General features: G+C 45.1%; 9 protein-coding genes across 9 annotated transcripts; 3 read left to right on the plus strand and 6 right to left on the minus strand.

The window, feature by feature from the left end:
• Positions 1 to 1,805: 1,805 nt before the first annotated feature.
• On the minus strand, positions 1,806 to 4,070 carry F4812DRAFT_42455 (uncharacterized protein). Its single transcript, XM_047933840.1, has 3 exons — positions 3,540 to 4,070; positions 2,755 to 3,474; positions 1,806 to 2,694 (listed from the first exon to the last, which is right to left on the minus strand). Exons 1-3 carry the CDS (start codon positions 3,594 to 3,596, stop codon positions 1,900 to 1,902), a joined length of 1,572 nt encoding a protein of 523 aa, XP_047795517.1. The 5' UTR covers positions 3,597 to 4,070; the 3' UTR covers positions 1,806 to 1,899.
• Positions 4,071 to 5,468: 1,398 nt separating this feature from the next.
• F4812DRAFT_42473 (glycosyltransferase family 69 protein) lies at positions 5,469 to 7,479 on the plus strand. The gene is made up of 2 exons (XM_047933850.1): positions 5,469 to 7,116; positions 7,168 to 7,479. Exons 1-2 carry the CDS (start codon positions 5,568 to 5,570, stop codon positions 7,239 to 7,241), a joined length of 1,623 nt encoding a protein of 540 aa, XP_047795518.1. The 5' UTR covers positions 5,469 to 5,567; the 3' UTR covers positions 7,242 to 7,479.
• Positions 7,480 to 9,268: 1,789 nt separating this feature from the next.
• On the minus strand, positions 9,269 to 9,919 carry F4812DRAFT_455018 (uncharacterized protein; the record flags this gene model as incomplete). The annotated part of the gene is made up of 3 exons (XM_047936750.1): positions 9,269 to 9,301; positions 9,361 to 9,480; positions 9,701 to 9,919. The coding sequence occupies 3 exons, from the start codon at positions 9,917 to 9,919 to the stop codon at positions 9,269 to 9,271; spliced, it is 372 nt and encodes a 123-aa protein (XP_047795519.1).
• A 2,165-nt stretch (positions 9,920 to 12,084) lies between these two features.
• On the minus strand, positions 12,085 to 13,143 carry F4812DRAFT_455019 (NAD(P)-binding protein; the record flags this gene model as incomplete). Its single annotated transcript, XM_047936751.1, has 2 exons — positions 12,085 to 12,211; positions 12,266 to 13,143. 2 exons carry the CDS (start codon positions 13,141 to 13,143, stop codon positions 12,085 to 12,087), a joined length of 1,005 nt encoding a protein of 334 aa, XP_047795520.1.
• Positions 13,144 to 15,957: 2,814 nt separating this feature from the next.
• Positions 15,958 to 16,364, plus strand: F4812DRAFT_455021 (uncharacterized protein; the record flags this gene model as incomplete). The annotated part of the gene is made up of 2 exons (XM_047936752.1): positions 15,958 to 16,017; positions 16,086 to 16,364. 2 exons carry the CDS (start codon positions 15,958 to 15,960, stop codon positions 16,362 to 16,364), a joined length of 339 nt encoding a protein of 112 aa, XP_047795521.1.
• Positions 16,365 to 16,710: 346 nt separating this feature from the next.
• F4812DRAFT_42633 (uncharacterized protein) lies at positions 16,711 to 17,385 on the minus strand. Its single transcript, XM_047934003.1, has 2 exons — positions 17,007 to 17,385; positions 16,711 to 16,945 (listed from the first exon to the last, which is right to left on the minus strand). The coding sequence occupies exons 1-2, from the start codon at positions 17,057 to 17,059 to the stop codon at positions 16,762 to 16,764; spliced, it is 237 nt and encodes a 78-aa protein (XP_047795522.1). The 5' UTR covers positions 17,060 to 17,385; the 3' UTR covers positions 16,711 to 16,761.
• An 831-nt stretch (positions 17,386 to 18,216) lies between these two features.
• Positions 18,217 to 21,957, plus strand: F4812DRAFT_465103 (uncharacterized protein; the record flags this gene model as incomplete). Its single annotated transcript, XM_047938410.1, has 2 exons — positions 18,217 to 18,362; positions 18,419 to 21,957. 2 exons carry the CDS (start codon positions 18,217 to 18,219, stop codon positions 21,819 to 21,821), a joined length of 3,549 nt encoding a protein of 1,182 aa, XP_047795523.1. The 3' UTR covers positions 21,822 to 21,957.
• On the minus strand, positions 21,921 to 23,326 carry F4812DRAFT_42647 (uncharacterized protein). Its single transcript, XM_047934018.1, has 4 exons — positions 23,272 to 23,326; positions 22,655 to 23,203; positions 22,334 to 22,519; positions 21,921 to 22,252 (listed from the first exon to the last, which is right to left on the minus strand). The coding sequence occupies exons 2-4, from the start codon at positions 22,887 to 22,889 to the stop codon at positions 22,020 to 22,022; spliced, it is 654 nt and encodes a 217-aa protein (XP_047795524.1). The 5' UTR covers positions 22,890 to 23,203; positions 23,272 to 23,326; the 3' UTR covers positions 21,921 to 22,019.
• On the minus strand, positions 23,298 to 25,892 carry F4812DRAFT_42682 (FAD/NAD(P)-binding domain-containing protein). Its single transcript, XM_047934047.1, has 6 exons — positions 25,632 to 25,892; positions 25,455 to 25,551; positions 25,354 to 25,396; positions 24,878 to 25,297; positions 24,277 to 24,816; positions 23,298 to 24,216 (listed from the first exon to the last, which is right to left on the minus strand). The coding sequence occupies exons 1-6, from the start codon at positions 25,754 to 25,756 to the stop codon at positions 23,696 to 23,698; spliced, it is 1,746 nt and encodes a 581-aa protein (XP_047795525.1). The 5' UTR covers positions 25,757 to 25,892; the 3' UTR covers positions 23,298 to 23,695.
• Positions 25,893 to 26,071: the final 179 nt, after the last annotated feature.

Below are 26,071 nucleotides of genomic sequence, written 5' to 3' on the forward strand. Positions count from 1 at the left end.
TATATATTCAAACCATTGCTATACCTTTATCGCTTTTAATGCTCAAAGAACTTTTTTATAGGTCTAATAACTTTCTGGAAACGGTTGCAGAGATCCAACAAGGGTTAGTAGCACATTTTCTGTACTAAGAGGTATGCACTAGACCCCGAAAAACAACTGTTTTCCCTTTTTCTTCTTAGGAAAGGGGTAATATGGAAAAAGTTTTATGGCAATATAATTAGTTTTCGCTCGCTTCAAAGTATCGTTGAGATCAGCAGATGAAGTCACACCTACAAACTTACGGTTGCATCATCTTGTTAGTATTAGCCTATGTCATTTATAACGATTACATGATATTCATACATGGCATAGTGAAAGAGCCAGATCTCATCTCATTAAACCTTAAAGATGGCAGTCGTGTTATATGGATTGCGGTTCAGCTGTAGCGTTACTCAAGATAGTGGGTCCTCATGCCGATGTTGAAGATCTACCCCTTTTAGGAAGCCAACAACAGCCCATGAGACTAATCTTTGATATCATTGGCCGATCTCTTAGTCATAAAGATTTTCTTCAGCAACGACTACCTATCATAAGTACCTATTTTTAGATATTGGCATGGAAACAACGGATCTCCTCTTGCCCCTGTAGCTTTGTAGACTTCAAGAGGTAGTATTCAGCGGTTAGCTACCTCCGTGATAAACACATCATTTCTGATCAAAATCAATATACAATCTTTCTTTGTCCCATCATATTGACTTTGAACTAGACACACATAGCTTTAGCTTTACTATGTTGCACTAAGATACTACAACAACTCGATTATCTACCACGTCGTGAAACGACAGAGATCCTTAAGGCTGGATTTTTTTTTCTTTAACTCTACCTTACAATACATCCATATAACCCTTCTCTGCGAAGATGGTCGTGGATACTAGTATTTTATTTACCGTCTTAGGCGTATCCAGTGCTGCGAAGATTGCAGGAAGTAGTCATACAGGATATCAACGATAACTAGCATCGAACACACTCAATTAAAAGTCTAACTATGAAATCATATTTCTGGGGATTTCGCCCTTCAGAACAGACACTGGCACCAATAACAGGTGCTGTCTAGGGTATGCCATAGTCAGCGACGAAAACCAAGCCGATTGCTGTATCACTGGAAGGGCAACGACGACGGTTGCCAGAGTGTTGGACTCTGCGGGAATTCCATTCGCGCTTGCAAGACTAAAATACCCATATATGATCCCGTACATACCTCCTAATCTCGAGCCCAAGCTCCATGCCTGACCCCTTACATCTCTCACCTCGCGGGGTAAGGAGTTCTGAGTCATATTATGCATTAGGCACTACGACTAGAAGGTCTAAGGTGCACTTTCCGGTGCGACAGCTTCTCCATTTGGTTCAAAGGCCACTCCATCGGCTGGTGTTATAGCCACGGCCTCTTCTGCCCTCGGTTCTGCTAGCTCTAACCCACTTTCAGGCTCTTCTGACTCTTCATCCCCGTCTTCCTCGAACTCTGGAGCTGTTAGTGTTAAGAGAAAGACAGCAATAATTGCTTTGGCTACCGCCCTGACCACTCTCCCTGGTGCATTTTACCGACTTTTCAATTGTTTTCGTAGCTCTCAATTTCTTTACAACTTCATGACGGTCCATCCATCCATAAAGGTTTCTTGAAGAAGTCATTCGCTTTTCTTCGGTTAATATTTAGGTACATAAATGCCTTAGATTTGCATAATCACATCCAACGGTAGTTCCACCAGAACATTTTATACTTTCCCCTATTTCGAAGATTGAGACAGCTTTAAGCATAAAGATTCGTCGGCTACGTAGTTATAGAAGATATATTCAGGTAGTTAACGATGAAAGCAAATCTATAAACAATGGGTAGAAAATAAAAAGCATATTTACTCGAGGCAACTAACTCCCCGTTGTCTCCACTTGAGCGGCCTCCCTTTGCGATGAAGAAATACTCGTAACAAAGGGACGCCGGCCTACCATAGCTTGTGCAGCATCGAGGACAAACCGTTCCACAGTCCGTCGATCTCTGGGATATCTCGCGCTCCCTCTATATGATACTAATTCCATAATGAAGTCTAGCAAATACTCCTTCTCATTTTCGCTCGCCCCTTCATACGACAAATAGAGTTGAGGGGCAAATATGACAGTTGTTACTGCCCCTAAACTTCTAAAGAATGGGATGCACATCCACATTTTCCTACATAGTTCTCTGTGCTCGACCTCTAAAGACATGTCTGGTTGATTTAGCATAACTGTTAAGTGGTATAATATCCGATTAAAAACAGTCCGTATCATGACGTAGGATATCAAAACGGACATCGTCTGTAAGTTTCCAAAGTGAAATTTGACGCCAATTGGTGAGTCGCGATCTGATTCTTCGAGAATACGGCCCGACCTACGGAACTTCAGCATAGCTGGCTCGCCGATACATGCGATGTCTGCGTCGAGGCGTGCGGTTTTATCATAAAGAGCTAGTGCTTGTACTTGTTGCGAGTTCGCATCCGCGTCACTAAGAACGAGTTGAAAGCCTTGCACGAGGCTAGGCCAATGGCCATAGTAGTGACCTACGCCATAGTAATCAGCTTGCTCGCTTGAAACAGAGGCATCCATAGCTAGGAAGGACTCTTCCATTGCCTCCTTCCACGGTGAGCTCAAATAGAAATTTTCGCCACCCTCTACGACCCAGTGCGAGATCTAATAAATTAAATTAGTCATCCTTTTTCTGTTAATAAATATCTTGTGAAGCATGCTTACGAGGGCTGCATGATTCTCGAACGCCAAGTGGACAGCGAAGTTATCCTGAGGATTTGGTGGACCCCGCCTTATCATGAGAGTTTGAATCCCTTCCCAATGGCGGGATCGATGGTAGGGACGCTGGCTGTCAAACACAAGTTCTAGTCGTTCTAGGATGGTCGCAGCAGCTAGCGTCTCATTGCTAAGTTGCTGTTCATGGTCGTTTATAGCGCGCTGGAGAGTTCTCAGTGCTTTACCATAGAGGCTTGAATCAATGAGCTGAGCCGACGAAAAGTCTCGTCGGGCATTGACCCAGGTAGAACACATTAAAGCGACGCAGTCTCGCAATGCGGGACTTTCGTTTAGCCGTACTGGGAGGTGCTTTACATAACCAAACGATGATAGGATGTCCCACGTGGCGTTTTCGTGGGTGAGATATCCAACCAGACGAGCAGCCACCCGGTCCGCCACAGTCGTGGGGTTGTTCCGTGGACCGCCGGGAGCAAGACGGAAATGGCCAAAGGAAGCCCCGCCCGGTAATCCTCGCTGACGGATGCTCTCTAGGCTGGCAGCCGACCTCCCACGCGCGATGAGTTGGGTCGCGACCCCGTCATCATGCCTCGCTTCGCCAGTGGTCGAGGTGTACGAGCTGGTATGGATAAATTTGATCAGATTTGGAGGACCAGAACAAGTGACCCCAGCACGTAAACACGGGGTACATGTCGGCCAGTTCTCATCGCACTATATATGAGACGGATGATTATAATTAGCCTAGCTCTTTAGGGTAACTGGGAGAATATTTTTACCTTGATTTTGATGCGTTTACAACGCTCGCATCGTTTAGATCTAGGCACGCCCACCATTTTTGAAAGGCGTCAATCGATGTCCAAATAATTTACCAAAAGGGATAGAAAGCGCGGTGTACAAAAAACTTGGGTAGGCTTTTGTATATAGAAGGAGTACCTACCTCTAGGTAATCACGAAATCACGTTCAATCCATAGAGAAGACATCGCGACAAAACACTCGATTGAGGAAGTACAATACCCCTTTTCGTTAGAGAATTCCCAATTTTTGGTCGCTAAAAGAAAAGGCATAAACGCCTATCCGATATGCAAACCTCAGCCTTTTTAGCCACTTTCCATGTTGACGCATGTCAGATATGAATTTTTCTTTGGCAAATCATATCTACCTACCTTAAGGGAGGTGAGTATGTACTGTATGTTGGACTTTTTGAATGATAGCTGTCTTAGCTCGTAGATAACAGCAAAGAAAATGTATTAATTGGTGATCACCATTCAAGGTTTACATGCCAAACAAGATGAAGCCTATTCGGATCACTGCAAGTTGAGTTGGATGCAGAAACGAATTCATTATTTGTAGGCTGTGCTGTGTTGATGGAAGCTAAGTGGAGTTCGTTCCGCGGAATCCGTGCGCCGTATCTGCCGTTCATTGAGGACGCAGTCGTATAATATCAACATAGAACTCTTCATGAGTAATGATGGATTGGTTTTCTTTTATTTTTTTATATTCTTTTCTCATTACTGTACAATATAAATAATGCAGATGTGACCTGTATCACCTTTTAGACTTTTTAGACTTGATATACTCTTAGACCAAAATGTATAAGTGGCCTACACTAGGTACCACCTACCTGCGTCTCGATCGTGTACCGGGACTGACAAATTTCACTTAGCTACTGCCTAGAATATGTGCATATTATATTAGGTACTTGATAATATGATTGGAACAGCGTCACAAATTACCCAATTCAAGTTAGGAACCTCATGACCTGCGTAGTTTAGGCATCCATATATTTGATTCTACCTTAGGTCTCTGTGCTTCGTAAGAGGTATGCTTCTGCATACGTCACTAGTTGATTATTTGATACCTGGTATCAGCACTTAGTCCGGCATTCGGCACCCAAGCTTCAGGAAGGCACTGCCTCCCTACAAACATTTTATGTAAATTCTGTTTTAGCTAAGTTTTAAATGGCAGCAATTTCCTTGTTTGCAAAGGACGTCAAGGCCTGTTCCCCGCTATGTAATGGGGCATACTTGCTTTCCGTGGCAGTGATTTACATAGCAGTTCTAAGTATTCCAGTGCTATGGTTGCGTGACGGCTGCATGGCTCCTGCATGGCCGTTGCATGGCTGTTGCGTATCTTTAACATATCCGTATTCTTTACAAAGTACCTACAGGTTACGGGCTACAGGCAACAATATAATGCTCCCACCACGTCTTTAATAATAATTCTCCACCTCCTTTTACTTCCAAAGTAAAGAAGCTTCTACGCTCGTACGGAAATTCACGCCTTTTTTTCTGTCCTTCGTTTCCTACTTCTCAATCCTGTGATTTCAAGCAACTGCCAACAGTAGAACACTTAGCCTTCCCAATTCCAATTCCAATCCTACATCGAATCCTACGCGTACCTGCAGCGGAATCTGCCAAATACAGCTTAGTCTCCGATCGCATTGGTCCCGATTCGACTTTAATCGTTTGTACGACCTCGTCATACCTTCTATAGCTGGTAGTGCTGCAAGCCACTTGAATTGCATACAGAAAAAAGAGGGCCTTGTACAACAACAGCCCGCTTGATGAGGACAAAGTAGCATGGTTTTTGGTACTTGATGGTACATTCCTACAAGGTTATTCTATAGCCGATCTTGGGCCTCGTTGTCTTGGGAATCGTTGTACTTCGGCATATCTGGCGGGTGTCACAACTCACAAGTCAAGCTGGCATCAAGACAGCAGCCTTATTTGTGCTAGCACACTCGGGCCGGCTTGAAGTCGGCCAATATATCGTCGTCTGTTTGCCTTGATGTACCACCCCATCAATGCCTAACTCCATATCCTCAGAGAAATGGATCGGCCTCCTAGACGATGACGAGACCCAAGCCTCGTCATCTTTATCTTCTCTTCTCGGAAATGATGCGCAAAAAGACATAGAGGCTTCGTCAGAGGAACCAGTTGGGTCGGATCAGAGATGGGACAAGCGACTCTTCACCTGGTGTCTGGCTCGGCCCCGGGGCCTTCGACGAAAACTGCGGAGAGGCCCTGGGGGTCTAGCTCTCGCATTTCTTAAATACATCGTTATAACTCTGTGCATACTTTTAACCGGAACACCAATCTTCGCTCCGTCGTACACGAGACTGCCTCAGCATTACCGAGACTTAGAGTCTCGATGCCAAGGACCTATTCGACAAGCGGGATGTGCTAATATTAATAATGAGAAAATTTTTATTTCTGTTTCTTTATATGATAAAGAAGGCCATTTGGCGAATGGTTTCTGGGGGAAGAGTTTGTTGGAGTTAATACATTTACTCGGACACGACAATGTCTTTCTGAGTATCTACGAGAATGACAGTGGCCCCCAAGGTGCGGCGGCACTTGAAAGCTTAAAACGGCAACTTAGGTGTAAAAATTACATCGTCAACGACCCCCATGTGCCCTTGTCCGATTTCCCAACCGTCACACTGCCGGACGAAACCAAGAGAGTGAAGCGTCTGGCCTACTTGTCCGAAATGCGGAACCGGGCTTTGCGACCACTTGATCGATTTGATCCAAGTATTGGGACAATTCAGTATGACAAGATACTTTTCCTGAACGACGTTGTATTTTATGCGATGGAGGCGGCGCATCTTCTTTTTAATACTAACGTTGAGTCTGACGGCCGCTCGCATTATTTGTCGGCGTGTGCTTTGGATTTCTGGACTCCGTTGAAATTTTACGATCTCTATGTCACTCGCGATTATGAAGGTTACTCGGCCGGTTTACCCTTCTTTCCAGTTTTCCTCAATGCTGGCGAAGGCGTATCGAGGACAGCCATACTGAATCAAGAAGATGCTATACCCGTTCAGGCTTGTTGGAGCGGAATGGTGGCGATGCAGGCAAAATATGTTCAGAACATGAATAAGACCTTGCCGAATACTCACTTTCAGGATATCGGTAGCTATGTTATCGATCCCGCAAAGCCGCATAACGTCACGGCTCCAGTTCGGTTCCGTTATGAACCCGAACTTTTCTTCGATGCCTGCGAATGCTGCTTATTTCATGCCGATGTGGCCCAGGTAGCAAGGAAAGCTGGAGAGAAGGAGATGGGGATATATATGAATCCTTACGTTCGAGTTGCTTATACGGAAAACACTCTCTCATGGCTGCCTTTTGTTCGGAGGTTTGAGCGGTTATTTAGCATTCCACACGCGTTATTGTCGCACATGCTATCCTTGCCAGCTCATAACCCATATCGCACAGTCCAAGAAGGGGATGTTTTCACTGAGGAAATATGGGTTGGAGAAGGCAATGCAGGTCATTGGCAACTTGCACAGCGCGAGGGACGAAATGGGATGTTTTGCGGTGTAAGGGAAATGCAGGCCATAAAGCTTGGTAAGTTTCTAGCTGAACCCTACTAATTGATTACACTAATTCAGAGCACAGACGAACGTGATGAAGACAAAAACTGGGAAAATATTAAAATCCCTGCGGGCCAGATAATGCACTTTCCCACATAGCATGGAGAGGTGCAACGGTTAGGTGAGAAGTGGGATCCTATGGTGAGTTGGAGAATAAGGGAAGAGGCCGAGAAAGCTCGCAAGAAGCAGCAACTCAAATCTTCTTAAGTCTTGCAACACATCGAAAAGTCATTGAAAGTCACCCTTGGTGAGAGCAAGGCACTTTCTTTGAAATCCCGCCAGCTACTGTTGCACCGCAGAGTGTATTGATGAATTGAATCGGATCAGGCATAACCCTACGGCGGAAGCTATTGGTTTTACCTAATGCTTGGAGTCACAACACTTAACAATGTCGGCTCCTGGGTCATATAAAAGATGATATTGTCGAGAAAGAAGCAGGCTATCTGGGGTAAAGTTGACCACTGTAATAGAGAGATAGCTTGGATTACTTGGCACGGATATTGATACCAGTTTCACTGGATTCCCCGATAAAGGGAATACATTAAATGTCTAGGTGAGGGAAATGACTTTTCTACCTACTTGTAAGGAAAAAGCATCGGGAACAGTTGGAAAGCTGTACACTTTCTAGTCATAACAACTGTGGAAATGCTGTATACTCTATTCAGAGTGGACCATCGGTTATAATGAGGGCTAAAAATGTAGATAGGAAGTAAAAATACCATTCATTGTGAATAAGTTGATTATCTGCAGTCACAATAAAAGACCAGGATGAGGTTTTCTCTAGCTTCCAGAAGTTGGCAAACTTTCGTTGGTCCTTGAAACTACATCAACTTGATAAGAATTCAGGGGTGATTACTAAGGCTCATTTGCCCCTTTTTTTCTCACCCTATCCATTTCCACCTGTATGAATGCATTAAATCGACGAACAAGCGTGCGTCACCCTTATTAAGAGCTTGACGAGAAGGTAGAGTAAAACTTTATTCAATATTAGGTGCAAATCTTCTTTTGTCTAATGATAGGTAGTATGTTGTCCAAGATTGAAAAGAGTAGTTAGTCCTTGATTACCGTAGGCAATTAGGAAACTTCCCTTGACTCACCTCAGGCGCCTACCTACCTACACGGTAAATAAATACTAAATAGAAAAAAGACATGATAGATACCTACTAACTCGATAGATGTCAAGAGTACGAAAGATATTCGAGTGTAGCAAGAGTCTACCTACCGTCTATACTGTATAAAAGCTAGCTAGCTCCCTCATAAGAGGTTAGAAGGCCAGGCATTATTCAATCACCACAATATACTCCATGTACGACCTTGATATTGACTCTGTATATGTACCTAATGGAAGGCATCATACCTTAGGTACCTAACTTATCTAAGTAAACAATATACAAGACCCCTTTTCCACTGAAGTGCCCAAAAATCTCCGTGAAAGATGACCGCACACCTATAATAAGGGTCAAAGTCAACTAGAAATCAATATAATTTATGCAGAAGACATGGGAATTGAGGTAGCCTTGAATGGACAGAACTGAATTGATTAAAATTTAGGAACCAAACGAGATCCTATGAGGACAACGTAACAATATATTAGCATTGTGTCCGTCCAAACTGCGCACCGCATACCGCAACACCTGTTATAGCGCCAAGATGTTCAATAGCTTGGTAACATTGAGGGTTCTCCGTTGATTTTATTACATGAGTTTGCGAATTCATCGAACGATGGACTGATGTCTTGTTCCTACACTGGTTCTCAGCTCTGTAAAAGATTTGCCTAGGAATGCTGGTCTTCTTGATTTGCCCCCGACGTGGTTATATTGGAAGTGCCATGGTGAGTGACATTGGTAGAACAGGGATAGAAAATATCTAGGGCAGAGGTATAGACTAGACCGTTGGTAATCCCTACATCCCAGAGAAGCTGGGGCATATAGCTTTTCCACCTGGGTTTGCGCCGCAAGAGCTAGGAACAGAACAGATCCTGGCTTACAATCCTCATGGGAGGAACTTAGTAACTCAAGCTGGCAGATGGTGGGTGACAGATCCTGGAGTAAATGCCCCACTATCGAGTTTATGACCTGAACTCTTTATGAAATGGAAACTGGTGGTGATAGTGGACGGCATCAGATCTATTTGGCAGCTGTCTTGGGCTTCGCTGCGGTCTGCGAAATGAATTAAATGGAATGCTCGCAAGTGTATTATTGGCTTAGGATATAATCACCTTCTTGACCTTGTCCTCCGACTTTTCCACCTTCTCAGCCTTTTCGGCTTTTTCGGCCTTCTCAGCTTTCTCTTCTACTTTCTTGACCTTTTCTTCTGCTTTCTTGACAGCAGCTTTAACCTAGAATGAGGGTTAGACAGCAGTTCATATCTAGCGTAGTAATATAGCAATGTGCGATTTATCCAACACCCAGACGAGCAGGTGTGAATCTCAAAACGGTCTACAGAAAGACAAATAAGAAAAGTAGTAAGACTCAAATAATACTGAATCGTATCTAGTTCGGTCAAATATAGGTGATATGATGCAGCAAGATGAAATTTGAAAATAGTAGAAAACTTACTTTGGTTGCGACGCCATCTTTCTTTGGTGCTGCAGATTTCTTCTTGGTTATACCAGTTGGCTTTGCTGCCTTCACTTTTGGGCCAGGCTTGGTGCCGGTGGTAGGCGACTTCTTCACCCTGGGCTTAGTGGTGCGCTTAATAGCGGGCGCAGTGTCAACAGTTTGGAAGACACGCGGCTTTGAGTTGCCTGTGGCAGATCGCGTTCCTTCGCGGGGCATCTTTGGTTATTTGATTGACAGAAAAGTTGAATGAATTCTATACCAAATCTTAGCACGGAAGATAGTGTGATTGATCAAAGTGTAAAATCAACAAAGCGACAAAGGATGCGGATGTGAAATGCAATGCGACCGGGAATTAGAAATAGTCACGGAGAGAAGAGGAGGAGGAGGAAGAGGAGGAATGTGGGTTGGGCAGCTTACAAGGACTTCTTGTTTTCAGAGCGGTGAGTGAACGAAATTTGGAAAATTGGGTAATTAAATGGATGGGGTTAATTTTATAAATTGTTCACGGGACTTTTTTTTTTAAAAAAAAAGACACAGGTTATAATAAAGAATAGAAAAAATGAAAGTGGTAGAAGAGGAGAAAATAAAATTGATGGGGGAATGGGGAGAGGTAGAGGGAGAAGGAGGAGGATTAATAGCAACGAGAACCAAAAAGAGCCAAAAGGGCAACAAGGTGATTAGGGCAGGTACCTACATCCTACATCCTACATGAGCTGTGTTGTCGTTCTTGCCGTGCTTGGACGTTACTTGGACGCTACTTAGACGCTACTATGTACTTGCCTTAGATACCTGATATGCTGCTTGAACACTGCCCGATTCGACAAATTCAATAGCTGCTCCTTTCGCGACACCACCCCAACCTAACCTAGTCGAAATAATACCTCGAATAATAATACATTAGAGCAAAAGTAATATCTACCTCTTACCTACCTCTTACCTGCTTGCCTACCTACCTCCTACATGGTAGGTAATTAAAAACCAGAGTGACAGCATGTCGCATAAACAAACCCGGCTAATCAGGTCTAGAATTGATCAAATTGGGGGGAGGGGGGTAACGAAAGAAAAAAAAGGTTGGGAACGCATAAGTTTGATAGTACAAATATTTGTGATTGCTTGGAAACCACACTTTTTTTACCTTTTACTGCCCTCTTCCTTCCCGAATTCTTGTTCTTTCCGACTTTGATATTTCTTTCCTTTTAATCATGAAACTAATTCACCAATTTTCCGTCTTTTTTTTTTCTTCCCATTTTTCTCCTTTCTTCGTTATTTTCTAAATTGACAAGCCCTTCATCGTCAGTGCACGCGAACACTTCTCCTTAAGTCCCCTAACTCTCACACGACCACGTTTGATTATTTCACTGGTGCGTGACCGCTGCCGCGCGCCTGAAGATCAGCCTAGTACGATGTAAAGCCATGCGACAAATCAATTGGTGAGACAACAAACTGATATATGGTAATATCCTCCATAGCAATTTATCTGCCTACCCTATCTACCATATAATCAATCATTCTTCTATCGTCCTAGGATTAACACCCAGCCCCAGCCCCAGACCCGGGCGGAAACGGAACGACTGGTAAGGTCGTGCTACCTCTTGGATCTCCTCACTTACCCTCCCCTCCACCATTCATCCCCTGCTGGTTTTTTTGCGTCTTAACATAGCTCCTCTCAATTGATAGGCCATCCCCAGTAGGTAGACCATTCAAATGCGATCAATCACTGATCCGATGTTTATTCGTTTTACATTATCTGGATTCTTCCTTACTCCATCCTGACTCATGTTCTACATCGCAAACGCCTCTCGTCGCAATTGATGTAGTCACATCATGTCTCAGCTATTTTGCGACATCTTTACTCAGATTACTTAACATGATTCTACATTTGACGTTTCTATCACTACAACTGTTGAGCAAATAACACTGAAAACCAAAATCCGGAATCCAAGTGCATTAACTGTTGGTATCTCAGGTCTCTTCTTATTGCAACAGACTGCTTCAGACGGTATTTGGTTTCATGTATTTGTATCATGTCATCCACTATGGAGTTTGTCATTTTCGAATATATGCGACTTAGGTTTATCTCCATCTGGTTTCTTTGCTCGGTAATACCTGTTATCACACATACCACATCTCACCCTAAATGCATCACAAATTTATTTGCAGTCTTATGAAACCGGAGTTTTCTCTTACAACTGCTGCATACCTATGAAATGGAATATTTCAATTTGCAATCATATTTGAAATACCCAAGTTGATATCAATACAAGAGCTCAACAATCCTTCGTTAGGCATCGTCAGATGAGCTGAAAATGCCCCACCCCCTTTTCTCCAGTTATTTAGGGTGTCGGCGGTATTTCAAACTCCCGCTACTTGTCAGTTAGACCCTATTCAACTCTTGTAAACTCCTCGATGTTCGCATCGGGGCACTCGGCTCTAATTAGCGATGTTGTCTCATCCCATAACTTATTTTGAACTTCTTTTCCCTTGGCCGATGACACAAGATTGGGGACGCTGGAGAGATCTATTAGTTGGAGATACAAGGAAAGTAGAAACACGGTGACTTACGGTCTAATTCTTTGCTCACTTAGGTATTCGCCGTGGCTATCCGGGTGTCGCACAGCAGCATCTGTTAAATGATAGCCTCCCTCGGCGCTACTCCATGCAAGAAATTTTGACATCCATTCGGCGGATGCGTCTACACGGTGGAACGAGCTGTTGCACCATCCGGGGTTAAGGGTATTGAGAATTATATTGGCAGAGTCGAGGCGGGCAGCAAGGGCACGCGTCCATAGCACACCTAGCAACTTTGAGGGCTTGTATCGACTTATACCAGGAACGAATGAAGCCGGATCATCGAGCCAGGAAATGATACCCTTTCCCCCTTTCGGTTCTAGGATATCCTGCACGGGGGCAGAAAAGGCAACGCTAGATCCTGTAATCGTCATTCGACTAGGCTTTCCCTTCTGCTGTGATGTACGTCGTAGTGGTTCGACGAGTAGCAGGGACAGTAGTGCTGTGCCGAGATAGTTGATTTGGACATGTGCCTCATGACCCGTTGGCGAACGAGTAAACTCGAGTCGTTTCAGCCCTGCATTTAGCAGCACGATATCAAGGCGGTCAAGCTCGGCGCTGGCCCGTTTAGCGAACGCCACCATGCTCTCCCATGACTCCTGGTCAAGTTGCCATATAAGAATGTCGCATTCAGGCGCCTCCCGAGAGACCTCAGCCTTTGCTGCCTCTCCTTTGGACAGATCGCGCACAGCTAAAATCAGCCTCGATAGCCCATGTGATGCTAGCTCTTTGGCAGCTTCGAAGCCCAGACCGACATTCGCGCCCGTCACGATCGCTGTTAGACCATCCAGCCGAATATCGTCAGGGAGTGGCTGTGGCTTGAATGTCAGCTGATACCAGACCATAGTAATGAAATTCGAGAGATATAACATGATGTATATGTGGTGGTCTGTTGTCGATTGGTGTGTTGGCGGCTTCGCTTCTTGTAGTACTCCTTCGCTTAATATCTGGCTTCTGAGACTTGGTGATATCAATCATTCGTTTGAGTAAGCGGTATACCGAGATATCTTGAATCCAGTGGGTTTACTTAGTAGTTATTTTGAGGGAATAACTATGTTAACTACCTCCTAAGGTACTTCGTAAGAGCTGAGCAAGTCAAGAAACAATAGTGATAGAGTGATAGAGTGATAACAACCCTTAGTTCTACGAGAGGAAATAATATATTCAACTCAGGACTATTAGAGCCATAAGAAGGCGTTACTAGCTTCACTTGTTTACTCTCCTATATAAGTACATCACAGCTAACCTCACATAATCATCGTGTAAACATGTCACTCTTCGTTTCAGGGGTGCCAAGAGTGGACTGGCTTTGCGTGTCAAAATGGAGATTACCGGAGATAAAACGACTGAGTAGGAATTCAGAGAGTACTGGCCACTGGGAATGATTTACATAATAGTCTACTTCCATCCGCGCGGGTGAATTATTCGTCCGCATCTACATAATGCGATACTAAAAGCGGAAATACTTACTGCTTGCGATCCGACAAAATCCTACTAGCTCCGGGACTATATGGACTTAACTGGTAGGTGAGGATAACTTCACATCATGGGGGGAGATCTACATGTTAAACATATAGCTATGTCCTTTTTTTTATTGCTTTGTTTGCCTAGCTATTTCTTGTCCGATGGACTGTAAAAATGTTCTACCTACCTAGGTACCTTCTACATTCGGGAAGCTTCAATGACAAACAGAGTAGACTTCGTTCCGTAGCGATGATGCCATCAGCGTATTCTTGCCACGGGATATCTATCTGCCTTAGGTACTAAGGTACCTACCTAGGTAGGCACGGTAGGTAAGTAGATAAGCAGGTAAAACCTGGCTCTAGGCGGGAACTTTACTCAGTCCCCTATTGCGACCGTGGGTTCCGCCATACCGGAGAGCGGCTACGATCCCCGGTAGGGGTTTGCGAGGGCGTGTTCGCGGGGGGTACCGTGGTCCCGCCTCGGCTCCAAGACCATCCGCCCGAGTCTACGGGGAAGGTGTTGCGAGGGGCTCCGGGGATAGCGGTGGAGGGGGGAGGGGGGAAAACGCGGGGGAAGAGCGGGTTTGGAAGGCGGGCGGGCGTGGGCGATGGCGCGTCTTCCACCTTGCGCTCTCCCTGCCTGCTAGGCGGTTTCACCGGGGTCTGGGGAGGTTTCGACGTCGGAGGGATCACGCTGGTGCTGGGAGTCGCGGGAGTCTGAGTACCTATTGTCCCCGATTGAGGAGGCACTGTTGCTGGAGGGGGTAGCCCGGTTTGCGAAGCCGGTCCGGGCTTGGGAACCACCGTATTCTGCGGAGTCACTGGGAGTGTCCTATGAGGAGCCACTGGCGGTCCTGCCTGTTGACTTTGGCCAGGCCGTGCCGCTGGGTCAGCGTAGGGGACATTCTCCGCCTCAGAAGCGGGCACTCCGTAATTGAAGTTGACCTGGTGGATGGTTTGGATGTTGACCGAAAACTCCTGGGCCGACACAGCCGCGTCCCTATAGTTAGCTCGGTCAATGAACGGGATATTTACAGAAGTCCCTCGGTTCTTATTCTGCGGGGGCCTTGTGCCAGCTCCTGGTTTGGCACCAGTTGGTTTGGCACTAGTTGGTCGGCTGGTACTGTGAGCCATGTTTGATGCGAGAATAGGTTGTTAGGTAATAATGTAGATGAGCTGAGTTTATGAAATGGCCAGGCAGGGTAAAGAGTGGAGGATGAGTAAAGAAAAGATTCAGCTCCTTAGGGGATTCCATACCATTCTTATAGATCATAGCTCGATGTTAGTTGTATCGATTCAACATCTCTGTTTCAAAACGCGCAGCTTGGAGAAGACTGTTAAGCACACTCCTGCACTTTCCGATTCATCACCGTCTGAATACAACGGAATTGTTAGAAAATATCTTTGAAGGAGCGAGATGTTAACTAATAGTTCCTTTGTTGTTCTGTGGGATGTTCATCTTTGTTATATTAGGCTACGATCCAAAGAACAACTTAGAATGAACAAAGTATTTCCGTGATGTTATACCTAAGAGACACATGGGTGGAACTGTATGAATAAAAGTTTTGTTATATGTTAAGGGATAGATGGTGCTATTCAGGAACAGAAGTAGATCCCTCAATCACAGTAAAACCATAGGTCCTTTATACGATGAACTCGTATGCTAGGTCGAGAGGATAAAACTGCTTGTTGCATTCAATAACCAGGTACCTAGTAAATCTAAAAGGGCTCAATAAAAGGGCTCAATATAGGGGCTCATGCTTACGTAACACATTTAACAATTGCCTTCAAATGAGAGGATTATATTATTCTCTCCTAGATCCTCAACTAAGATGCGAAATCTCACAGTGTAAGAGTAATATTTAGAATCATGCTTGTAGACGTTATTTTAGTATGTAATTTCGTCTATTTCCTACTAACGATAGATATCTGTATGCGAAACTACGAAGACTATTATCAGACTCGTTTGCGAATTCAATTTCTCACTCGGACTCTTACGGCCCTCTTGGAGTTTAAATCACTTTGCCATTACTGGTATATTCTAAGTTGCATTCGAAACTCCCCTTCGGAATCTGAGTCTGGGAGATTGGGGGACCTGTAGTTGGATATAACACATAGTATAGGCTAAAGTGGTATCATAACTATGTATCCATAAATTTGTGCCATTGCTTCGGAACTTACTATGCAGCTTCAAAGTATTGTAACGTGAATATTGGCTCAAAGATGGCGTCGAGCTTCTTATTCCTGTTCTTTGTGTCGGGTTTTGCGTCTAGAGCCCCCAAGGTAATAGACCTAGTGTGCATCTTTGATGGATGATTTGGTCGAAGGCGATATTCACCCAAGAAATTTAGACCAGCATGCTCAGTTTCATAAACATGCATCAAATATTATGGATCCTCCAGTTTACTCATGGCTATCAGATTGATCTCGTACCCGCTGATATCAGCACAAAACCCGACTTCTACGGCTATGATCCGGCCGAGGCGTACGAGTACCGTCCTTCTAACACGATGCCGCTGGTGTCAATTTTTGGGTTCCCGTCCTACAGAACTCTGACATATTCTACTGACTTCCTGTCTCTGTCGGCTTTTAACTGGTCTCAAGGAACTGGGGTCAAGAATAACGTTTGAATGGGATGGAATACTTGCTTGGTATTGGCGACTGTCGCTGACTCGGTAGCACGGTACCTAGTGGAAATATAGGCAAAGAATAAGAGCGCCATGTACATGGATCCACTTCAGAATAGGATCACCGCGCTGCTTTCAAGTTAATCGGAATTGTAAATAAATATGATCTGAGCCAAGCATAGGAGTTTCCTTCGCAAGACAACCTAAAGCAGCGTACCAATGTAACTCAATATGTTATGAATTGGTGATTCTATCACTTCCTATCCCATTGTCCTGCAAAACTAACGAACTCCTTTGCCTTTATTCCGAATTTTACTGCTGGACCTTAAATGAGTGTGTAAGGACCCTGGTAAATAGGTAGTCCAACAATGCCTATAAAAAAGAGACTCCGAAGGAAGTTCTACTTCGCGTCCTTCCAAGCTTTTTCAAAACCATCCAATGCCTTCTTCGCTCTTTGTGTATAATATTCCTTCCTACTATGCTCTCCTTCCTCAATCCCAACCACGCCAGACACACGTTCGTGAACAGTTGAGTCCACGCTCAGGTATCTCTGTACTGAGTAAGGAGTTTTCATTTCTTGGTGGCTGAGAGTAGGTATATTAGATGTACACATAACTGTAGGTAGGGAATGCACCTAACACTTACGTCGTGTTTCCCCCTGATAGCTGACTATCATTGTTGCTCGAAGATGGAGACATGGTTTAGTGAAGCGGTCGTGTAAGTTCCGTTATGTGTTTCAACGAGGTAAGGATTTGAATATTTTCATAGGAGTTCTTTATCTGGTATCATATAAAAGCTACAAGTAGCGTGAGGAACAGATTTCACTTAGCTCCTCTGTCGGTAGAAATATTTGTAGTATTTATATTAGGTTAGTTACTCTATTCTTGGTGAAGTGATTCTTGTTGAAGAGTCATACGGATTATCTACCGATACGTTCCATGTCCTGCACTCAAACCTACCTAATGTACCCAGGTAAGTAGTATATCTAGTTCTCAGTTTTGCCTTAACCTGTGCGGCTGATTTCATATTTGTTGCGATATCAACTGCATTGGTATATTTTAAGCTGGCCTTGCGTGGATAGTATTATGTAATCTCTATGATTTGGCAATGGCCCTTAAAAGATTTGGCCATAACCTGGCCAAGGTGGGCTTTTGATTGATGGGTGTAATATGAAATGGGTGCCAGAAACTGTTGCACACATTATGTCCATATCATGTACTTAATGCACCTCTTGGTGGTATTATTTGTTATGGGCGCAGCCGTGCGTTATGGTGCTACTGTAGGATTCGACTGTTCGTGCCAAAACCTGCTCCATAGGGGTACCAATCAGTGCGACGGGAAGCAATGTGCATAATTTAGGCCCACACCTCGTGTATAATATGTAAGTGATGCTAGCGTTCAGATTATGGCAAGCAGGTTTCGGTGAGCATGTTCTGTTATGCAGGCTCTATTATGCAGGTTCTGCTCTGTGGCTTTTCACGGCATGGGCAAGAAAGATATGATATGGGAGGTAGCCACCCTCCAAATAATTCATATGCAACGTAGGTAGCTACCTAACCTAGAGGTAGGCTCGATGCTTGGAGGGGCATGGCCCTGCTTAAGCTGGGGCTGAATGCTAGGTAGTTAAAAAGCTGCCCGCAGCTTGACCAAGTTCCACTGCTCTCTCTGTATTATTTCTCTCTGTGTATCTCTATCTCTCTCCTCCCTGCGGTTTGTTCTCCAACCCTGTATTACTTCTTGTTACTTATCATCATAAGTAATTGGAAATAATGAGAGTGACGAATAAGCACATAATATTGTCTTCGCGAAACTCATCTCATCTTCTATTCCCCAAGTCTGGTAAAATCTCGTCACAATGCCTCAAACAGTTCGAACGATGAACATTCCGAATGCCACCTGGAGTCTTCATAGAGATACTATCATAAAACTCTATTTGGACAATCGCCGCCAGTTAAAGGAAGTCGCTAATATCATGAAGGTTGAACATGGGCTTGAAGCAACGTGAGCACGATCTGATTCATATTTACCCCTTCGTCGGCTAATCCATTTGTGAGCAGCGTTTCGCAGTACGAGGCACAATTCAGACACTGGAAGATTCGAAGGAATTTGAAACTTCCCGAATGGCGTCGAATATTTGGCGTAATAGATGGCTTACCGCCAGAGACCAAAAAGCGAGTTATTCTGTGTGGTAGGGTGGTCGACGAAAAAACTATCCATCGCGCCAGGAGAAATTGCAATAGCAAACCCACGACCGTTGAAGAGGATGCCAACATCGATGATCCCCTCTTCGACAACCCGACCTCAGGCGCGTCTATTGAAATCCAAAAGCCAGACGGCACTTGGCGTCAATTCCCAGAAGAGCTCCTAGCCGATCGCATCCTTGCCTTACCGGAAGTTGCATCAGATCAAATGATCGGATTTCACGATAGTCCAACACAAATTTTACCTCTCCATACACTTGTAGGGACTTTTTCAGCCCCGGACGACATTGAGAATGACCTTCTTGATAATAATTTCCATCAATGCTCAATGGATAACACCAGCCTAATATGGTCACCTTCAAAATTTACCAACCCAGCACTCCCAACTCCTGAACTTGGCCCTTCAGAGCCTCTATTAATCAACCCCTATTTTGGGGGACCCTATATGTGGCTGTGGGACCTGTCTTCTCGTGAAATTGACGGCCAGCTCGCATCTTGGAGAATTCACCCCTTTGCAGTCCAGAATGGATTCATGAAGCAATTAGAACACGCTCGAACTTCCGATAATAATTATGAGCCAGGATACCAGGAATATGCGAGGGCTGAGTACTATCTACAGAGTCTTAGAGCATTAGTACCGGGCGCTTTGCCTCCAAATCTGGGAAACGGCATGGTCGCAATTGACTCCGGGGAGAATGCTACCGAGAAAAGTGTGATACAAGGGCTTATGTTCTCGATTGCAAATGCTTGGGCCGGGTTAACGAAGATCCCTATAGGATCAGTACTCCTCGCACTTTCTCCGACAAGCAGCACATTGTTGATTCGGTTTCTTGGGTCAAGACCCTGCCACCTTACGAAGGCTATTGCAGAATCTCTTTTTCGAGCTGCAATAGAAAACGGAAATAACAGTGTCTTGCGTGAAATAGTGGATACAGAGTTGGTTGATGTCAATCGAGTTGTAATTTTCAACAATGGGGAAAAATACACAGCAATCGAGCGCGTATGGAGCCTGCACAATTTAACCGGCATGAAAATAATACTCAACGCAAAGGCAGACCTTACTCGAATACTGCATCCCTATGACATTGCTGTCTACTATTTCAAAACGGATTGTATCGACGAAACGTGGCTAAGCTTTTATAGCTTAATACGACAACATAACCCTGAAGCTATTCGTGAATGGGAAGTCAGAAAGACTAATACCCGCTTGAACATGATGAATGAGCCTGTCCCCTGGACCATCGATGCAATTCGATTGTCACCTACTCTATTTTCACCTTTAGATCACTCAAAGGTTGTTGGGTTAGGCATTATGTGTAGCATAGCAAGGGAAATGGAAGATCCCGAGGCATTAAGTATTGTACGCCAATTCCACCAAATATGTCAGCAAACAGGGTGCGGGCGCTGCTTCAACCAGCGGAATCTGCTACACAATACTTTTATCGTCAGTATTATACATGGCCGTTGTGAGCTTGCCAAGTTTCTCCTCCCGTTATGTAGTGGAGAATGTGTCCTAGCAGCTCTAAGCATCTCCATTAGATTACGACACAAGGATCTGATAACCATTATCCTGGACAAAATGAAAGACTTCGGATATGAAATCGACCATAAATTTGATGATAAAGGATGGTCGAATATAACTCATCGTCTCACCTATTTTCCGGAGGATTGTCAGTTGATGCTGGACGATCTTCTGCATCCCTTGGCCGAGGCTCTCCTGTCAAATGACACCTTGCTAGTGAGCAGTCTTGAAACAGCAGGCGCATTTTGGTCATTATCAAAAACCGGGTTCGAAGATGTGCTGGCTGCGGCCATTGAAATGAACTGTATTGATTATGTTCAAAGGCTACTCGACAATTATCCTACAACAGACGGCTCCAGTTTAGCAATTGCACTCTTCATAGCTATACAAAAGGGGTTTGATGATATTAGCTACAAACTGTTAGGACTCGGTGCAACTTCCACAAGAGTTGAGAAATCTATTAATGCCAATGTCACGTACTGTGGACTACCGTTAAATGCAGCTCTCAGGCGCAAAAACTTTCAACTCGCGTATGCTATTCTACTCGATACAGACATTGAGACCGGAGCAATAAATTTCGACACTTTCCAAGCAATTTTAGACTCGGGCGATATGTCGATGTTTACCGAAATCCTAAGGTTCATACCCAATATTATGTCTACCATTCAACCCGCATCCGAATTTCGGGAAGGTTGCAGACTTTTATCTAGTCTATATAAAGCCAAACGGTATGATATATTAGACGTCTTTGTATCACAACCAACTATGTCGGCTATAGTATGGAGTTGGTGCTTCTCTGCGATCGAATCTGATGATATTACTTTGGTAGAATTTCTACTTTCCCGTCGGATGATAAAGCTAGACGAATCTACACTAGGACGTGTGGCTAAAATAGGCAACACCACTATACTCCGACTGCTTCTACAAGAAGCCGAACGCCAAGCTATGTCAGCTTCGATACCTTTTCCACTCACTGAGGCGATCAGTGATGACGGCCGAATAAGTTTTGAATGCTTGGATATCCTCCTTTCGTCACCTATATTTCATCTTGGACTTCATCCAGGTGGAACTCCGCTCAGCAGAGCTATTTCCATGGTAGAGAATGAACCCGATATTGCCCATGACGTCGTAAAAAGGCTTCTGGACGCCGGAAGTGATGTAAATGGCATCACAAGCTATTCAAAATTTGATAAAAGATATATTTCACAAACTGCGTTATTGGAAGCTATCGACCATGGAAACGAGAGGCTGGTCCGACTACTGATTGATCGAGGTGCCAACGCCAATGCACCTGTGTATATGACGATAAAGCAAACACCGTTGCAAAAGGCGGCAGAGGTCGGTAACTTGGCTATTGTGCGGCTGCTTCTGGAGCATAACGTCGACGTGAATGCCCGCCCATCAGCACGTACTGGCGGCACAGCTCTCCAATACGCTGCAATCAGTGGCAATTGCAACATAGCAGCCGAACTGCTAAGTCGTGGCGCCCTTTTGCATACGCGACCAGGAATAACTAGTGGACGATGGCCAATCGAGGGAGCTGCGGAACACGGCCGTCTGCACATGATCGAGTATCTCTGGATAGCGAAGGAGAACACGGCGTTTCCCGAGAACTGCGACAGTGGGTTTGAAGAGAAGTATTGCCGCAGAGCGATGGAACTTGCTGAGGAGAACGGGCACATGGCATGCCGAGATTTGATCGCTGAGAAAGCTGGGTTGAGTGTTGGTGACAACTAGTTGGTCGAGTTCACTTTCAAATTTCATTATGGTCAATCGTTCTTTTAAGGGGGAACTGTGTAATTCTGGTTATCTATGAGGAAGATGCCTATCTATTACGGTTCCTGTTATGTTATTTCTATGATAGAGGTACCGGTTGTTTATCTAAGTTCCAGTATCAACCTATGTCCATTAGGCATCGCCATAGTTTCATATGTATCAACCTTGAATCTTCTTGGGACGCAACATTGATGCGGACACCTGCTTCTCTACAACGGCAGACACGTCTCGCTCTACATAACCGTTGGCCTCATACAGTGGCTTCCCGACAACACTGGCATCCAGATAGCACTCGACACCCAGCTGGTCAGCCAAATCATTTCCCCGTCTAAGCAGCGCGGTGCCGTAACCTTTCTTCTGAAATTGCTTCTTCGTCGCAAGTACCTCCAAAACTAGGTACATTTGAAGGCATATTACTTAGCTCATGTATTCAACAGCACACGTTAGGTAAAATACCAGGTAGGTATACTTACAGACATGACCGCGGTCGCCTACAACATGCTCATGCGCCTTCTCCATAGGGCTGAAGAAACCGTTCAGGACGGCATCGCTTAAGTCCGACAGGTCATCAAACGCGGGCCACCTCGCGCGCCACGCCCGCTTAGCCGCGCTACAACCCTCCGGGACGATGTGGTATATAGCCATGGAAGCGGGGACGCCTAAAAGAAAAATTGTTTAGCAGAGGGAAAGTCCCGTTTCTCCGAGATAAAAAAAAAAGGAAAGAGAAAGAGAAAAAAAAAAACAAGTAATGGGGTTGGTCAGCTAGGTAAGATAAGGTAGATAGAACGCCGTACCAGTATCCGGGCTGCGCACGACGAGACACTCCGTCCTGATCTCGCCGGGCCCCGGGGCGGGGCCGAGGAACTTCTCGAAGGAGCGCTCGATGAAGCGCCTGCCGTCGGGGGTCTGCGGGAAGATGCGCTGCAGGGCTTCGGCGCCGAAGGCGTCCCACCAGATCGCCACCAGCTCCGGGACGTCCGAGGTCGTGGGACGCTCCACAACGACGGCGGGGCGATCAGCGGGAGCCATGTTTCTTTCCTTCTTTCCTTCTTTCTTTCTTTTTTATTTATTTTTATCTTTTTTTACTAACACGACGCACAGGGTATTTGTTGTAATGGAAGAAGGTTCATAAAGGGACTCAGGCGGGAAGATGATACGGTATTGGTAAGCAAGCCTTAACGAGAAGTAGAAGGAAGAAGGGCTGATGAATCCTTCAAACAGGTATGTACCTAATTAGTTCCCTTTTCCCAAAACTAAGAGCGGGGAGGTACATGCCAAGCCGTAGGACTCCCTAACATCCGTTGGCCGTAAACATGTGACCCAATCCCGTTGCCTGTATTTCGCTTTTACATGATAAGTGAGTGTATTGTTCTCAGTGTGAGAAAGGGATGAGTTATATTTGTTTGCTTACACTTGATTGGCTAAACTTTGTTTTACTCTTCCTGGGATAGTACGGGTATAAGTGGAGAGTACATTAGATACCTCCCATTTGTGCTCTTCTCACACTTGAGGACTCGAGGACATAATAGAGATATCCATTATGCTCCCTCGATTATCAATTCGCCTCATATACCAGGTAAATTTCTAAAATTGGCAACTGCACAGCTAACTTTAGTTGGAATATACCTCTCCAATCAGATTTATAGAAGGACCTCTATCTATCCCTACTATAGGTTAGGTACCTAGGTACGTACAAGTTCCTACCCCTTTAAGTACCTCTGTCAAGCAGTATACTGACGGTACGGACAATTCATCGAAGATGATAGAGGGCTGCTTAACAAAGTCAAAAATATTGCTAAAAGGCAATATCCTAAACCATCAGCCTCGAATGGCCGTTATGATAGCAAGATCTTGCGAGATAGCCTGTATTTGCTGGCACCATTCTCGTTGCCCAATGCCTGCGAAACCTTGTCGCCTCTCTGGGTCCGAATATCAGGCCGGCCGCCTCTAAGAAACGAGGCCGAGTATAATTGTACTTTACTTGCCTTCGCTGGTGCTGCCTCAACAAGGCCCAGTTTCCCCCGCTCCAGCCTGGGAGCCAGCCCGTCAATCGAGTCAAGAGTAAAGTTCACAAGACTGATCGAGTCTTCATTCCTCAGCATCCGACGACCACGCAGAATATTCAAAATCTGCGATTCCTCCGGCCTGAGATTCTTCTCGATGTCCTCGATCGCGCGTGGAGCTTTCTCGTCGTTAGCTTCGCCCTCCACGCCAAGACTCTTCAGTTTCTCGATGAGAGCGTCCTTGTGTTCAGGCGGGATATCAGAAAGAGACCGGAAACAAAACTCCACAGTTTTGGATATTTCTTCTTGTGTAGGCTTTACGGCGGCATTGGCGTCAACGGCCCCCTGGATAACTAAAAGCCAACACCATTAGTAGATGCTATGCGAAAAGGTTCAATTCTAGGTATAATTACCGGGCCGGAAGAGTTGGAAAGCTCTCTCGAAACTATCCTCATCAAAATCGTGGATGACAGGTCGGTTTTGATGCCTGATTTGCTTAGTAGTGCTAAGCACAACCAGTAAGAAGCGATTGTAGCTGTCCGAAATTTTCTTACTGTGCCACGAGGCAGCGGTCGCTTCGTCGCAGTCTCCTCGTATAGAAGCGGCAATGGTAACGGCGGCAGACAGACCACCATTCAAGGCCAAATGCACACCTGAAGAGAAGAACGGGTCGATGAAGCTACCTGCATCTCCTGCGATGCGCGCATAGGGGAAAGCATAGCTGGAAGCACTGTATGACCAATCAGACGCTGACCTGATGTTGGAGATCAGTTCACCCTTGGACAAAAGCTCTTTCGTTCCAGGTAGGAGGTTAAGTGATTGTATGTAAAGCTCCTTAGTAGATGATAAACCCGCTTCCCGTTTCTTGGCTGTGGCTATTTCTTGGTTTCGTACGATGCCCACGGAGTGAGTTCCATCGTGTAAAGGGATAAACCAACACCATCCGCTAGCATCTAAAACCGTCAATTAGGGAGGCCTCATAACGAAGATTATATAGTGACTAGATTGACCTACCAGTCAAGGCCTCAAAATATGGCGAGCCTTCTTTATAAGTGCCAGGGGCATATACTCCGGCACCCTTCCAGTATCCCCAGTTGGCGATATTCTTCAGACCTTGGTTAAACTTGCGGTTCTTCAGATATCTAGTACTTAGGATCCCATGTCTTCCGCTAGCGTCGACTAGATATTCGAAACGTATTATTCCCGAGCTCCCGTCCTTCCGTGCCCAGGTTGCGGAAACCGGACGCCCCGGGTTTTGCCCGTCAAAATTCGACGGCGCGTTAGAAGGCTCGAACTGGATATCGTTAACCTTGGTAGAATCGAAGGTTTTCACACCACAACTGCTAGCATGTTTGAAGAGCAGCTCGTCGCTCTCGGAACGAATTACGTTCCATGCGTACCCGTCGGGTCCTCCAGACGCAATGAAATCGGTGTCTTTTGCAGGGTATTGTTAGTAGGGTATCATGACATAGGGGTCTTGATCAACGAACATGTGTCCGGGTGGGAATGATCAAGTTTGAAGGCGCCACCATTCTTGAGCGAGGAGTTAGCGAGACATGACATTCCCCTATTCCTATTATTATTCAATTACCTTGACTCGGAATCCATGCGCAGCCCACTTTTCATAGCCGTCGATGAACTTTAGGAAAGGCCGTACGGATGGGAGCATGCTTTCACCGACATGATATCTGGATTTTGTTCAGTGACTGTTAAATTCATGCCAGGAAGGACCGGGTTCCCAGGGACCCAGAGGAGTGAGTATGTTTACCTTGGAAAAGTTTCGGCCTCGAGGAGCACAACGTCAAGACCTTCACGCGCCAAAGCCGCAGCAGTGTATGATCCCGAAGGGCCGCCGCCGACGACAAGAATAGTACATTCCTGGGGAATATTCATAGCGAAGTTTGCAAGAAGATATCTGGGTATCTAGAGGTTTGTCTTGAATTAAAAGAGGAAGTCGAAATTATGAAAAGTCTGTTTTATGTTGGTAGCTCCTGCTCCTGCTCTTGCTATATAAATGATTCCTTAGGTAGAAACCCGATTTTTGATTTTTTTTTTTGGTTTGTATATTACGCGGCAGGCACTTAAGCAATGCTGATATTTACGGAAACACCAGCACGATAAATGGAAGGGACATCCCAGAAGGGTTTACCAGCTGACAGTGACAGTGTCGCTAAGAATAAAATGCCACGAGTTACGTGCTTCAATATG

Source organism: Daldinia caldariorum (genome assembly GCF_022478825.1).
Source record: "Daldinia caldariorum strain CBS 122874 unplaced genomic scaffold F4812scaffold_1, whole genome shotgun sequence".
Taxonomy (NCBI): domain Eukaryota; kingdom Fungi; phylum Ascomycota; class Sordariomycetes; order Xylariales; family Hypoxylaceae; genus Daldinia; species Daldinia caldariorum.